This window comes from Jaculus jaculus, chromosome 13 (genome assembly GCF_020740685.1).
Source record: "Jaculus jaculus isolate mJacJac1 chromosome 13, mJacJac1.mat.Y.cur, whole genome shotgun sequence".
NCBI classification, from domain to species: Eukaryota; Metazoa; Chordata; class Mammalia; order Rodentia; family Dipodidae; genus Jaculus; species Jaculus jaculus.
Window position 1 is genome coordinate 50,437,371 of NC_059114.1, and position 16,973 is coordinate 50,454,343.

General features: G+C 40.4%; 1 protein-coding gene across 1 annotated transcript in view; it reads right to left on the reverse strand.

Annotated features, from left to right (window-relative positions):
- Positions 1–16,973, reverse strand: part of Camk4 (calcium/calmodulin dependent protein kinase IV) — a 265,408-nt gene that overhangs the window by 90,531 nt on the left and 157,904 nt on the right. Inside the window, exon 3 of the mRNA XM_045131967.1 lies at positions 1,194–1,256. Coding sequence (XP_044987902.1) covers positions 1,194–1,256 — 63 coding nt within the window. The remainder of the gene's footprint in view (positions 1–1,193; positions 1,257–16,973) is intronic.

Genomic DNA, 16,973 nt, shown 5'->3' on the forward strand with positions numbered 1-16,973 from the left:
AAGTCCTTTGCCTTTCCTTCATTACAAAAATAATCTTGATTTTGTTCAGAGACTCCAAGGTGTCTGGTCCCATATTACGAATGATGCTGGTCTAACCCTCTTAGGGCAACTCAATTTGTCAAGCTGCCTGCCTTCCTGTACTTAAAGGTGATTTTGTGGCTAGCTTCAGCCAATGAAGTTTGCAGAGAGTTCTGCTGTAGCAGTTTCTGAGAAAGCTTTCATCTGATTCTGCTGGCAAGGCCTTTCCACATTCTTTCTTGATTATCAATGCAGGGACTGGTAAAAGTGTAGAGCTGCCATTTTAGGACCATGGAGGAAAAGAGGGTGAAGGTCAACATCCTAAGAAGATGGCAGGATCAAGAACAGGTGGCACCTGGGTTCTAAGTGGCATCCCTTGAGTTGCTGAGTCAATGTTAAAAACTGTCTACCTCCCCTGCCCATTTCTTATCAGAAAAATATTTTACCAGTGTATAGCTAAGTGCATCCCTAAAACATATTAAGTTGTATGCACTTTTCTTTGAGTCTAAGTATTGCAAGTAATCCCCTCATATAGCACAGCCTTCTCAGAGAAATGGGTATTTTTTAAGTAGATATTTTAATTATAAATACAAGTTATCACCAGGAAAAAGATTTTGTTCAATTTCACTTCATTGATTCAAAACAGCTTTTCACTGGACATTTTCCTCAGAGGTATTGCCTGAACAGAGCCAAAAGCAAAACTTATGAGCTCCTTTTATTTCCTCATTCAAGTACATAATTTATTTTCATCTTCACATTGTCTCCAAATCAGATACTCTCTCAAAGACTGAAATGACTTTTGGAAAGCAATGTGTTTTCTTCATGGACATTTTTTTTTCTCTTTGGCAACAGCATATTAATAAGATAGGCAAACAAAAGAGGGAGAAAGTGTTTCATTAGAGCAAAATAAAACTCTCCAATTTTTATCCTTTTATGCATGAAAAGAGACATAGTGTGTGTTGCTGACCCATCCAATTTGAACCTGAATAATTTTGTAAGGTTGACTTAACCAAAGCAGAGAAAATGTGATGAGATAAGGGCAGGAGTTAGGCTACGCTGCATCCCGTAGTGGAAGCACCCCTTCGCCTTAACACGGACAGTGAGGGACAACAATCCTGCTCTACAGCTTTGGAAATCTTTTGAAATAGTGAAATAGTAAATTAAAAACCACTTACAATGTTTGGATGTGAGAGGCGAAGAAGAACTCCTATCTCAGTTCTTACAATTTTTTTGTCCACCTAAAAGGCAAAATAAAAGACAAACTGAAAAAAAAAAAATCTCCTACCTTAGAAAAACCTTCCCTGTAGCAAAGATCTGAACCAGCATTAATCACCTGGATTAATTATCTCTCTTGTCCTCTTTCTTTCTGTCTTTCACACACACGCACGCACGCACGCACACAGACGTCTTATTTTGTATCTTGGGCTTGCCTGGAGCTCATGATCCACCTGCTTCAGCTTCTCTAGTGCTGAGGTTACAAGCAGATTCCATCACACCTTACACTAAACTCGTCCTTTTTCAGGTGGATGTCCTATATCTCTGTTTCAGAGATCAAATGGACCCAGTAACTAAGAGAGCACACAATGTATAAGACCTCTTGCATAACATCGCTAGCTTTCCCATCAAAAGTGATCAGTCAGCATGGGTATTACCACCAAGGCACATGTTCCTATAAACCTGTCCCTAATCTTTCTTTTACTTTCATTTATGCAAGTCTCTCTCTATATCAACAAAACTGCCCATCACCCCAACTACCTTCTACACAGAGGTGCTACAAACCCCAGCTTAACCAATTAAGGATTCCTGTTTTACATCAGGGAGAGAGAAGCAAAGATATCCAGAAGAACCAAGCTAGCCCAAAACTTGCCTTCAAATAATCAAGAAAGAGGCATTCTTTTTTTATCTGAAATTATGAGAACAAGAAGTGGTAGACTCTGTTAGTACTAGTGACCAATTTTTATTCCATATGGAGATTACCTAACTGAAGCCAAAACAAGAAAACATTGCTGAAATGCAAAGAAAAAGCAGGGCTAATATACCATATAATTCCCTGATTTGGCTATGCATACACAAATTTGTCCTTTGAACTTTCTAATTATATGAGCCCCTAAGTTTTCTTTTTCTTTTTGTAATCTAGAGTAAGCTTCTACTAATGGTCATTAAAGGACCATAGTTGGTTCATCACTTAGTCTGTTTGTTTGGGACAATGGCCATGAATACCATCTTCAAAATTAGAGATGCAACCCCCCTTCTTCCCCAGCATGGCTAGGGTGAACTCTTAATCACAGTGAATATGAGTTTTGGATCTAAGTCATTTCAGGCAGAAAAGTTTATGGGCACTCTACTTTCTCAGTATAACAAAAAGGTATATTCGTGTTCTTACTGGGGTTTCTGCAACATAAGCCAATCAGCACCTTGGTCCAGCTCATGGCTTTACAATAAGTGTGAAGACATTTATGTGTGAAACACAGCCAAACTCTGAGTATATCCAAGGACTGTTTTCAATAAAGAACAGTTCCCATCTTCTTAAGTTATGTCTCCTGAGAAAGAAAGGGTAGGCTCAAGGAGAAACCCCATTCTAGTTCAATGGGGATAACTAAGTAACAGCTTACAAGATGAACAAAAACACCTGTTCATTGAACTTGTAAAATGAGACATTCTTTGAAAATTAGGAGGAATCCTCAAAGGGTTTTACAAACCTTGTATGCTATTTTCCTGGGTTGTAATATATAAGTGTATCATATTCATATATTCTCTGGTAAATATAATTTTGTCAGACCCTAAAATACTTTTATTAAAGAGGTCAGACATTGTTTACAAATACCTGTAGTTTTTATAAAAAATGGAAGATGTCTATAAGAAACTGTTAAAGGAGGTTCATCCCAAATTGGAAATCATCAAGTAAAATAAGCCCAACATAGAAAGGAAATGTGGTTTTTCCCACATGCAAAATCATGACACACATATGCACATGTCACAAAAGCAGAAGAAGGAATACCTGGAGAAAGACTAGTGGGAGGGAAAGAAAAGACAGGGTAATGCATGATAATTGCAAAGTATAATGATCACATTATCTATCTATCTATCTTTCTATCAATCTATGTGTGTATGTGTGTGTATCATAATAAAAATAACAATCCCACCCCAGTTAGAAATTGTTCAAGAACCTATTTTAGCATTTTACATATAATAAACCATCAAACAGCTATGTTGTTATGATAAAGTCTCTTAATCATTTGTAACATCGATTAAGAGGCTTAGAGTAGTTTTTCTTACCTATGCCCAAGAAAATTAGACTATCAGAATTAGTCCACAGAACTATAAAACAAAACTGTATTCTACTTAATTTGGATATATACCAGTCTGTGTTACTCAGATACTTACTAAAACTCTGCATAGATATCTCATAAAAATTCAGTATTGACTGAAAGTTCTGGCTAAAGAGAGGGGAAGAAGACATGATCTGTCCGTTTTCAGACTTGAAAGCTAATTCAGGCTATTACATAAAAGCACAGATTCACTATGAATGGAGTAAAGTAAGTTGGACAGAAATAATCTAACTTGAATGACTGTACATCACATTGACAGGCTCTGGGGTTTTCACAGTGAAGGAAAAAGAAAAGACATTCATCTTATTACATTTGTGCTCTATGACTCGAAGAAACTGGAAGCTCTTTCACAGTCTCCACGGGACAATGAAGTATAGCTATTCTGTACAATTTAGATGGACTATATGTTGATGGAAACTTTCTTGTAAGTTACAAACACCTAGCTAAAGCTTACTGTGCCATAGGTGAATGCTTTGGGCACATGTAATTGGAAACTCCGAGTAGATCTAGCTACAGCCAAGGCCAGAGGTTCAGACTCAAACAATGCCCTCTCCATGCTCATCTCTTCCTCTCTTCTCCCAGAATGGCAGGACACATGGCCACTGAAGAGCTAAGTCTGTATTTCTCAGTCTCAGATTTCAAAGGGGAACCCCTCTTCTGCACCTAAACACACATCTGAAGTAGTATTCTCATTGTCTTGTTGTTTTCGATGCTTCCTTCTCCATGTAAGAGGCTTGTGACTGTGAGACCACACACGAGTTAGGAGGTTTCATCCTTGACGAGCATTAAGGGAGCTGGGGTCAGGGGGATAATTCTCATGAAAACTACATGCTGCCAGACTCAGAAGGCTCCTTTGCTGATTGCTTTTGTTACTAATTCCTTCCCTCTTACATTTGCATACAACTTTATTAGAGTATTGCTTTTTCTGTTTCATCCATGTGCCAGGTTAATTAATAAATTATTAACAAATATTTATTAATTTCTATGAACCCTAGCCATCAGTGTATTTAATGATCAAAATTTGGCCATATAAAATTACTTACTTAAAGCCCATCACTGTGGCACACCCTTGATTCCCAGCATTTGGGAAACTGAAGTAGGAGGGTCACCATGATTTCGAGGCCAGCCTGGGTTATATAGTGAATCCTGAGTCAGCCTAGACTACAGTGAAATCCTGCTTCACAAATTGAAAACAAAAAAAGCTAATTAGGCTTTTTTTTTTTTTCAACAGAAATTCTTTACACCTTTGCTGGAAAAAACCTGATGTAGGGCAATTGCTCAGCTGATGAGTGAGCCTCACAGACAATGTACCATTTGTGTCTTGAATTCTGTTGACTCATTCTCTACTTCCAGTCTATCATGTTGTCAATTGTTTTGGCATTACTAGTGATGTAAGGTGAAAGGCAGCAAAGCAGTGTAGGAAAATTATAACTATCAATATGAGAGGTTTGAGTTGAAATCTGGATAAATCAGTTCCTAAAACATATGCGATTAGTGGGACAGAAGAAAATCCATAGGTTCCATTATATTCTTAAAACTTCCAAAGCAGAAAAATAATTTAAGAAACTCTCCATAAAAGTGAAGAGTGATGGAATTAAAATTACATTTAGGGGATGGGGAGATGGCTCAGTAAGTAAAGTGCTCGCTGAGCAAGTATGAAGACCTGAGTTCAGATCCCCAGCACCCACGTTAAAAAGCTGGCCATGGTGGTGCTTGCCTGTAATTACATTATTGGGAAGGTGAAAATAGGAAGATCTTTAGGGCTTTCTAGTCAGCTAATTTAGCCAAATCCGTGAGCTCTAGGTTTAGTGAGAAACCCTGTCTCAAAAAATGAGGTGTAAAGAAAGCGAGGCAGACACCTGGTATCAGCCTATGACCTCCATGTGCATGTGTACACACGTGTACCCACAGGCATACAAACATACATGCTCACACGAGCATACCACAGATACATAAACATGCAAAGAAAATAAAGAAACCTTAAGTGAACCATGAAAGTCAGTAAGTAGCTATTTGGACAATCAATATTGCCATGTGACATTAGCTTCAAGTGCCAGTATAATTAGCATCTTGAAAAGGATCCACACATGGCTTTAAGAAAATAACATGACAATACTGGAACCCAGAAGACAAAGTTCTAGTCATTATATAACATCTTCAAACATGATAGTTTTGCTGGGCATAGTGGCACATGCCTTTAATCCCAGCACTTGGGAAGCTGAGGTAGGAGGTTTGCCATGAGTTCAAGGCCAGCCTGAGGCTATACAGTGAATTCCAGGTCAGCCTGGGCTAGAGCATGACCAAGCCTCAAAAATGATAGTTTTTCATTATTAACAACTTTCAATTATAAAAATACACTGTACTAAGTTCCTAATGTAGCAGACATAATTTATCTCAAAATCTCCAACAGACATGAAGATAATATCAACATTCTAGTTTTTATTTCACTATTGCACATCCACTGCAGAGAAGGGAGAAACAGAAGTACATAAGGCTCCTGGGTCACAATGACTTTTAAGGTTATCGGAACAGTGGTATAAAATTAGTACACAGTCCTTCTGCAGAGGCGCTGTGCCAGGCCACCATGACTTGAAGGAAACTAAAAACATCTTTTTTCTATTTCCCATTGGTGAACTCTCACCTCTCTGCAGGTTAACTTTTCCATACTCCTGGGATGCACATGTAGTCTCTGGTAGTCAGTGTGATGCTTAATATATACAGTATAGATCTAGACTAAAACCTCAAATCCTCTCAGCAAGTTGGGGTTACCTGTGTCACAGGAGACTGTTCTTCTTGTCTGGAAGGTTTCAGTCAAGTAAGCATATTAAACACACCCTCACTCAGCTATCTTTATAGAAAATAAGATTGTTTCTTGTTTGTTTCTATTTTCTCCTTTCTCTAATTGTTTGGCATAGTTGTCATTGGAATAATTTTCAAAGGAGGTAAAGTATGGAGTTCTGTTCTTCAGAAGCATTATGAAGACATGTAAGATAGAATTTTATGGATAAACACAGCCAAATGTCATTAATCTTTTCAGAATGATTCTCTTCTGCCTAAGTTCTGCTTCATTTAACATCCTGTTTTTGACACTCAAATCCTTGGTGAAGAGATTTGACAGCTGGAGTTTTGTTAAATTCAAGAATGACAGTTCTAGTTTGTAAAGACTTTAGAGCTAAGAACTGCCATTTGCACATGCAGAGCCCAAAGGGACACATACAAGTGTGGAGGTTTTCGTACATGAAGCTAGATTTCCAATGACTGAAGAATTCTAACCAAGCATGCTCATTTCCTTTACCTTCCTATCTGAATAGAGACGTGGGTCTCTGTTTGCATAGGCTCATGAGGTGACCTGTTTTTATCTCAGTGGGAAATACACCACCTGTCCTGAAACTAGACAAGTCCTTTGCTTGTTAGTGGTAAAAACATCAGCAGCATATAACCTTCAACCTTATGGTCATCTTCCTATGCCTCATACACTCTCTCTTAGCATATGTATTCCTACTTCATCCAATACTATCATCATTCTTAATAACTTTGACCATTATGCAATGATTTATCCAACATTCTTGTCTATCAGTTTCCTGACCATTCACTCAATTTCTCTTATCTCTTTAACATTCCCACTCTTATGGAGACATCCCAAGCCTTATCATTACTGACAATTGAACTACCTCAAACATGTTGACTTTGAACAGTACTCACTGATTTCTACCTCTTATTTTAGTTCTTCCTTAAAAGTTCATGGTCCATTAGTATAAGTACTTCTCTGTACATATTCCCAGCTTCTTTATCCTTCTCTGATTTTGTTTTAATTTCTAGACAAAACCCTTAATTTTATTAAGATTTGCTCTTACTCTATACTGTGCGTAAACTGTATAAATATGTTGGCTGATCCCATTTTAAATTTATAACCCCAAGTTGTAGGGGCCCTCTATGTTTTTATTCTACAATAGAAAAATTTGCACCCTCATTCCTCCTACCCTAACATACCTGCCTCCCTTTATTCTCCTCATGTGGCCTTGCTTCCAGATCATCAACAAAACCACAATTGTTTTATAAAATGTATTTGTCCAGTGAATATTTTTCAGCACCCATTATGTTCAAATGTGATTTGGGGCACAAGGATGCAGCAGTGCCCAAAGCAGACAGACTTGGAGCCAGGAGAATGCTGTGTTCTAGAGGAGACAGAATAGGAACAAGTAAGCAAAGGCTAGTTACGAAGGGAGCATGGCAAAGGAAACAGTAATGGGGACGATGGTTGAGAAGGACACAGGCGCAGTCTTTCTTGTAAAGTAGCATGGACAAACAACGTGGGTCTATGGGAGAGTGCCACATAAAGAAGCAGTAATGTAAGTGCCAGTGACTACGAATCAGGCTTTGCCCAAGGAAGTGATGTATCAATTGCCAATTATTGAGATGAAGAAGTTGGGAGAGAAGCACCTTCTGAAAAATACTGATGAAGGCCCTGTCTATTGACTGAACTCAACATCCTTTGTTTACCAGCTCACTGTTCAACTTTGAAGAAGCAAAGAGAATTTCCTTCTGGGTCTTTCCATGTTGCACTAGATAGTCCTTTGTCTCAAGTATTCATGTCCCAGATCTTTTAGTGTACGTTTGGGGCCAATAGGGAGAAGAATGGAAGAGGTAGTGACACAGAGCAGGTGATGGCTCAGAGGTTGGGCTAGGCAGGAGGGAGATGTAAACTGAAAGGGACACTCATCACCCACTTTATAGTTAGCGTTGTTTATCATACAGCCAGCACATCATATCAGTACAGGAAGACAGACTCTACAAAAGCCTTTCAGTGAAATAACCTTGGCTTTGAAAAATTATGAAACTCAAAGATTACTGATTGTTCTGTGACTTGTTACCTCCAACTCCCTACAGGCTCTAAGACACTGCAGTAGGGGATCAAAGGAGAAAATCATGCAACAAAGGAACACCCCTGAGAAGCTGAACCTAGACAGACAGAAGCCTGTGTTTCACATGCCAAATCCTCTGGAAGAGGTGGCTTCAGAGCAGGGCAGCCCTGGAGCCCTGGAGGGAGTCACCTATGTCCTTCCTTCTTAGATCCTCAATACACCTTCCTAGTCACAGAGGCTACAAGTTGGCCTTTACTTGACAGTGAGGGAAACATGCTTAATATTCCTTTTTTTTTTTTTTTTGGTTTTTTGACATAGGGGTTTCACTCTGGCCCAGGTTGACCTGGAATTCACTACGTAGTCTTAGCCTCGAACTCATGGTGATCCTTCTACCTCTGCCTCCAGAGTGCTGGGATTAAAGGTGTGCACCACCACGCCTGGCTCATGCTTGATATTTCTGAGATAAGGAGCTGAGCAAAGTTTGTACAAAAGATTTGGGATGATGTCAGATTCTCACAGGGAAAAAAAGTTTGGCTTAACAGAGGAAAGAAGAATGAAGAGTTATGTGGAGAAGGCCTCTGTGCTTGTACACACTTCTTTCTCTTGCTTGTTGAATCTCTGCATCTCTCAGAATGAAGAGTGTGGGTGGAGGTAACCTTGATCTAGTATCTTCTATCATTACAGGGCCCCTCTCAGTCCATCACCACCTCCTCCTCCTTCCAAAACAGGTCTGTTCCTCTCTGTGGAAAACACTGCTAGGGTATGATACATACTAACTTCCTAGCAACTTGTCTCCTTACTTTGATTCTCACCTTTTGTGCACAAAACAGCTAGAATGATGCTTTGAAAATATAAATCAGGTCATGTCACTCCCCAACTTAAATGCTCTGTTGATATCCTGCTGTGCTCAGGAGAAAAACAAGCTCTTTATTATATTCTACAAACACAGATGGTTTGCACTTACCCTGCTGGATTCATAGAATTTTTCTCACTACAGAGGGAATTCAACCTCTGTACCATGCTTTCAAGAGTTTTGTGCTTACAACTGTATCTTCCTCTATCCTTACCTCTTCACTTAGTATACCAAGAGCCCTTCTGGGGCATTCCATCCAAAGTAGGTACTAGCTCGGCATGGATGCACACACTTAGACAATCCTATCATTCACGAGGTTCATGCAGGAAGACGACCAGCATGAGATCATCCTGGGCTACATCATGAGATCTTGTGTCACACACAAAAAAGTAGTAATACATACACTCATGCACATGTGCATAGGTTATGATAACATCACTCTATTTCTTTACAATATGTATTTAAAAACCCACATTATACGATTTACATTGCATTAGGTTTACCTTTCACAAGAGCTTAAGCCAACAGTATGACAGTTTTGGAGGGTCTTGTTTATTTTCATGAGCATCACTTCCCAACATCTGGCATATAGTATTTGCTGAATGGATGATTAAGGAATGGGAGCTGTGCTTGGATACTAAAGGACAGTTTCATCATGGTATAAGATTAAGTTTTTCTTAGTGAGATGAGAATTGGTTAATTCTCTTGAGGGTTTAGGTCTCCATGACATTGTGTGTGTGTGTGTGTGTGTGTGTGTGTGTGTGTGTGTGTGTGTGTGTGTGTGACTTACAGTGGTACAGGGAGAACGCCTGCCTCAGCCAGAGCAGAGCATCAAGATCCCCACGGCCCAAGTAGAGCCCCTTGTGGTTTCTAAAGTATAAGTCACAAAGAGTCACTACCCTGTTGACCTCAGTAAGAGTCCTCTGACGCAAGTGAAGAGCAGGCTACAAAATGCCATTCATTTGTAAACACTCAGGCAGAGTTACTGACTTCCTAAGTCTTCGGCAGTATTACTGAGGTTGCTGACTGTTCATTCATCTCCATCATAGCACACCGAACATTTTCAGCTGCCAAAACAAAGTTCAGAGCTTTTCTTTCAACTAGAAGAACTTGCCATTACTTTGAGTGATCCACATTTGCATCAAACAAACCCTAGAAGTGGTTAAAGTATTGTGAAATGATAGCAACTCTAGGGGCACAAAGCCTGGATGGTTACTAACACCTCATCTTGCCCAAGGCTATGCCAGTGCTAGCATGGTCAAGTCCTTTCTAAAGAGAAATTGATATCTAATAATAAGTATAGAACCATGGGACTGGGGAGATTGCTCAGTGGTTAATGCACTTGCCTGGAAAGCCTAAGGACCCAAATTCGATTCCCCAGTACCTACATAAAGCCAGATGCACAAGACTGTGCATGCGTCTACAGTTCATTTGCTGTGGCAAGAGACCCTAGCATGCCCATATTTTCTCTCTCACTTTCTCTCTTAAGTAAATAAATAAAATATTTTAAAACATACTTATTTAAAACTAGAATTATGGGACTGGAGAGATGGCTTTTAGGTTAAGTGCTAGCCTGTGAAGCCTAAGGACACTGGTTCAAGACTCGATTCCCCAGGACCCACGTTAGCCAGATGCACAAGGGGACTCACACATCTGGAGTTCATTTGCAGAGGCTGGATGCCTGACATGCCCATTCTCTCTCTATCTGCCTCTTTCTCTCTCTGTCTATCACTTTCAAATAAATAAATAAAAATAAACAAAAAAAAATAGAATTCTGGAAAGCTAGGCATGGTGGCACACGCCTTTAATCCCAGCACTTGTGAAGCAGAAATAGGAGGATCACTGTAAGTTCAAGGCCACCCTGAGACTACATACTGAATTCTAGGTCGGCCTGGGCTGGCGTGCGACCCTACCTCAGAAAACCATAAAAAATAATAACAGTTATGTCAAGCCCCCTCTATTAGTTACTTTTCTCATTGCTGTGACCAAATACCTTGACAAATGCAATAGAAGGAAGAAAAAGTTTTATTTGGGCTTATAGTTTGATGTTACAGTAAGTACTTCATGACAGGACAGCGCATACGCAGAGCTGGTTACATGCATCTGTAGTCAGAAATCAGAGAACAAACAAGAAGTAGAGCCAGGTTATAAAACTTCAAGTCCTGCCCCAGGAACCAACTACCTCCAGGAAGGATCCATTTCCTAAAGGTCCCATAACTGTCTTAAACAGTGTCACTAGTTGGGGACCAAGTGTTCAAACCAATGAGTCTATGGGTTACATTCTAAATTCAGTCTACATCATTCCATCCCTGACCCCCAGAGGCTTATGACATCCTCATGAAGCAAAACGTTCTTGTTCTGGCCTCCAAAATCTGCATGCCTTTTCATGGTCCCAACACTGTGCAAAAGTCCAAAGTCTGATCTGAGACTCAAGCCGATCTCTTAACTGCGAGCCCTTGTAAAATCAAAATACAAGTTACATATCTCCAACAGAGGATGACACGGAGTAAATGTCATCATACCAGAAGCTTATGTTTGTCAGAGCATGAAGAAAACAAGACTATGTCATATATTTTTATAGATATGTCAATTGCAACTTTTTAAATATGTAAAATATAAAAAACAAGGGTAAAAACCATATCCAGCATCACAACACAACCAGTCATTGGTATTTGTAATCTTTCAAAACTATCTTTTTATATCTTCAAATCAGGAAATGTTATTTGTTACTTTTTCACTGATAATCTAAAATGGCCTAATATGATCAACACCCAGCCCACATGCGATGTTTTGTGATTCCTTACCATTTGTTACTAATATAAATCATTTGGTAATGACTATCATTTTTTGGGGGGGGGGAATTTCCGAAGTAGGCTCTCACTTTATCCCAGGCTGACCTGGAATTCACTACGTAGTCTCAGGGTGGCCTCAAACTCATGGTGATCCTCCTACCTCTGGCCCCCAAGTGCTGGGATTAAAGGAGTGTGCCACCATACCTGGCTGACTATCTTTGGCAGTACTTTTTAGTCCTTCATCAGGTATTAACTTAATCTAGGCAAGCATTATTTCCATTTCCTCTGTGTGAAATAGACAAAACTCCCACCATGCATTGTTATTGGATTAAATGAGCATATGCATGTTACTTCACGGTCCAGAGTAGATGACTGGTATTTGCCCGTATCTTTCCTAGAATGACGCTTACATGCTAAGCCTTTTCAAGTCTTCCATTTCCAGTTTACAGACTTTGGCCAGCGATGTCATCATTATCTGGCAGGACAGTATCATCAAAACCTGAACTAGGGCTGGAAACATGGCATAGTGGTTGAGGTGCTTGCCTGAGAAGCCTAAGGACCCAGTTTCTATTCCCCAGATCCCACGTAAGCCAGATGCACATGGTGGCACATGCATCTGGAATTCGTCTGCAGTGGCTAGAGACCCTGGCGTGCCCATTCTCTCCCTCTCTTTCTCTCCCTCTCTCAAAAAAAAAAAAAAAAAAAAAAAGAAGGAAAGAAAGAAAGAAAGAAAAGAAAGAGAAAATGGGACTAAAGCCCAGTATAATCTTCCTGCCTGGAAATAACCAGACTGCAGAACTGATGCCTAACTTCACTGAAATAAAAACTCCCTCACTTCTTCAGAAAACAGGTCATTTCTTATGCTTTAAAATTACTATTGACTAATAGGATCACATTTAACTTAAAATCAAATATCAGCCTTTCCCTATTTAAATTCAAGTTCTAATAGAAATGTAACATAGCATATCATTTCTTCTTAGTATCTTTCAGTAATATCATATGGTCAAGATACTACTTTTCAAAATGCTTTTAAAATTATCAAGAAAGCATGAAAACAGTACAATTTAGTTTTCACTTTATATTTCCTTCAGTCAAACAATGACTCATTTGCAGAGTTCCAAAATCATTTGATGTGAAGGCAAAATCCTGTATATTCTCTAAGATTTTAGGCAATCCTCTTATGTTTTTCTTGAATTTTAAAGCTAAGTAACTAGGTATTAGTTGTAAAATCAAACAGGTAATTATATTCAAGAAGCTTCTGACTTTATAATCTAGTAGGTACTTAAAATAAATATCCTCCTAGAATTATTAGCATTTTAAAACTCTTCAATTGCATGTAGGGGTTGGATCCTCTACAGAGAATATATTTAAATGCAAACACCTGGCTGTTCTTAGAAGAAAGCTGTTTGTTTGTTTTTACTCCCTAGGATAAATTAAGCTTCTTTAGGGTCTCTGGTTAATATTGGTCAAGGATACTGAGAATGTCCCTTAAAAAATATTTTAAAGAATTATCTATTTATTTTCAAGCAAGAAGAAAGAGAGAGAGGGAGAGAGGGAGAAAGGGCACACTAGGGCCTTTAGCCACTGCAGATGATGAACTCCAGATGCATGCTCCACTTTGAGCATTTGGCTTTACATGGGTACTGAGGAATTGAACCTGGGCCATTAGGTTTTTCAGGCTAGCTCCTTAAATGCTGAGCCATCTCTTTAGCCTGAGAGAGGACTTTTAATTGATTCTTCTAAAATCATTTAATACCAGGAATAAAAGCACATGCATGCCTCCACTCCCCCGCCCCCCCCCCGCTCACACACACATATAAGAATAAGGCTGGGCGTGGACTCAGAAGGCAGAAGTAGTAAAATTACTGTGCAGTGGAGGTGAGCCAGGGACTACAGAGTGAGTTCCAGGTCAGCCTGGGCTAGAGTGAGACTCTTCCTTGAAAAAACAAAACAAAACAAAAATAATACAGAAGTAAATAGTGTTGGATAAAAACATATAATCATACTCTGGGTTGGAACAAGGAAAAAGGATCTTTAATTATTTAGGGTTTCACAAACACAAAAGTTCACATTGGGATTACTCCATGGATATTTTTCCTAGAAATAGACATCTGGATCTGCCTTCCTAAACACGAGCACCAGAGTTTCATTTTTTCTTGAAGGCAACAGACACATGCAAAAATCAGAACTGGAAGTGTTATCAGCCCAGTCCTCACAGTGTCCATGTAAAGATGTGCGCATCCTCAAAGCATCCCATTCATCCTACATCTCTTTTGCTTGAAGGGACAACTCATAGTTTAAAAGTCTCATGTAAGAGTCACTGGGTAGATATACATGCATTCCATGTTAATGCCTTGTCCTTTTTCTACTCCCTCTCTTTGCGACTTTCTTGGCCATCAAAATTCAGAGGAGGAAGTAGCCAAGGGGACCGTGGCCCATGCAGCAGGCCTGATTGTGTGCAGTGGGCTGGTTTGGTCCCTGGATGTCTGCCAGTTTTGGCCTTTCTTGCACCAACTGTGAAGCCCATGGTCTGGTTCTAGCTACCTGGAGCTGCAGGTACTCCCACCTGGCCAGTCTCCAGGTGAGATGACAGCTGTGACAGTCCCGGTGGGGAGCCTCTCCCCTCTCTCTAGTGAACTTTACCTAGTGGAGCAGGATGCTCTGAAACGCACAGCCTCCCAGAGCCTGTCCGGAAGAACCGAGCGAGGAGAGCACTGCTGTGGAACACAGGTGAACTCGAACTCACTGTAAGGATACGCCTTTAGAAGAGAAACAAATTTAGACACCTTGGGCAGAAATTTATGACTGTTTTTTCCCTCCAAATACCTGGCAGTAGAAGGTTCTGTAAAAAATAGAAGACAGGCTTAAATACTTATGTATGTATGTATGTATATATGAGAGAGACAGACAGTAAGAGAGACAGAGAGAAAGAGAGAAAGAGACAGAGAGAGAGGGAGCCCGTGGTGGTTTGATTCAGGTGTCCCCCATAAACTTAGGTGTTCTGAATGCTAGGCTCCCAGCTGATGAAGATTTGGGAATTAACACCTCCTGGAGGCAGTGTATTGTTGGGGGCGGGCTTATGGGTATTATAGCCAGTTTTCCCATGACAGTGTTTGGCACACTTTCCTGTTGCTATTGTCCATCTTATGTTGGCCAGGGGGTGATGTCCACCCTCTGCTCATGCCATTGTTTTCCCCTGCCATCATGGAGCTTCCCCCTCAAGTCTGTAAGCCAAAATAAACCTCTTCTTTTCCCCCACAAGCTGCTCTTGGTTGGGTGATTTCTACCAGCAATGCAAACCTGACTGACTGCAACAGTAAAGTGGTACTGAGGAGTGGGATTGCTGCTAGGTGCCTGACTGTGTGGCTTTGGCCTTCTGGGGCTGATTTTCAAGAGGAATGTGGAAGGACTTGAAACCTTGGCCTAGGAGATGTCTTGCAGTGCTGTAAAGTACAGCTTGATGGACTATTCTGGTCAGAGTTAAAAGACCTGAATGCAGTAATAACTATGGACTGTGAGGTTTGGCTTATGAGGGTGAGCTTGGACTGGGCTAGAAGCAGTTTGAGAGGCTTGCTGTTATGCTCATCTCCTTAGAAGCTATGCAGGGTTGCATTGTGTAGAAATGGAATGGTGTGAGCAGAGGGATATGGAACAGAAATAATAAAATCTTTGGACCTAAATTGCTGCCCATTTACCTGCAAATTGTTTGAGAGATTACAACCATTGAGATTGGGCCAGCTGACCCGCACTGTGGCAACAGGAAGAATGTATACTTTTCTGAAGGGGCCTGAGTGCTCAAGGAGTGTCCTGTTCTTCAAAGTCTCTTTTATTCCCCCATGGATTAACAAATTGGCACCCAACCTGGTATTGTGGAGTATAAGAAATTCAGGAAAAAAGAGGGTCATTGAGTTTGCAACACGGTCTTGTGTTTTGGAAATGGCCATGGGCAATGTGAAGCAGGTTTGCTTGATGCCTGCATGGAGACCCCATGGGGCCATGAGGATGAACCGTGGATTGCAGTAGAGACCCAGTGGAGATGCCGGGACCACAAGATGGCTGCCAAGGAAAGCTGCCGACCCCGATGAAATTTTTCAGGACTGTGAGTAGCCTAGCTGGAGGGGTGGAATTGGAATACCAGAGACTTATTGCTGGTTAGAATTATCGGACTTGGAGATTTGTCACTGGCTAGAGTTATTGGAATTGAAAGTACAGAGTTTGATGTTTTCCCTGGTTGTTTTAAATCTTGCATGGGCTGAATGTTTCTTTGCTACACCCAATGCCATCTTTTGCAGTGTGAATGTTTATTCTGTGCCATTATGGGTTTTAGAGGGACATTATTTTTGTATTATGGCTCAGGGCTCAGTTAGAAGATCTTGGCCTACGGGGATGTTTGAACATCATTGGGATTGATAAAAAACTATGGGGACTTTTAAAGTTGGATGAATGTATTGTATTTTACATCATGTATGGTTATCAGTTTATGGGGGCCAGGGGCAGAATGTGGTGGTTCAATTCAGGTGGCCCCCATAAGCTTAGGTGTTCTGAATGCTAGATCCCAGCTGATAGAGATTTGGGAATTAATGCCTGCTGGAAACAGTGTATTGTTGGGGGCAGGCTTATGGTGCTATAGTCAGTTTCCCCATGCCAGTGTTTGGCACACTCTCCTATTGCTATTGTCCATCTTATGTTGGCCAGGGGGTGATGTTCACCCTCTGCTCATGACATTGTTTTCCCCTGCCATCATGGAGCTCCCCCCTCGAGCCTGTAAGCCAAAATAAACTTCTTTTCCCACAAGCTTCTCTTGGTTGGGTGATTTCTACCAGCAATGTGAACCTGGCTGCAAGAGGGAGAGGTAGAGAGAATGGGTACACTAGGTCCTCTAGCCACTGCAAATGAACTCCAGATACATGTGCCACCATGTACATTTAGCTTATGTGGGTTCTGGGGACTCAAACCTGAGTCCTAAGGCTTTGCAGGCAAGTACCTTAACTGCTAAGCCATCCCTTCAGTCCAAGTTTAAATTTTGTATGTAGATAGAAGTTTAAATTTTGAATGCAATATGACACTTTGACCTTGATACTCATCTACATTCCGTATTATAACATATGTCAAAAGTTAG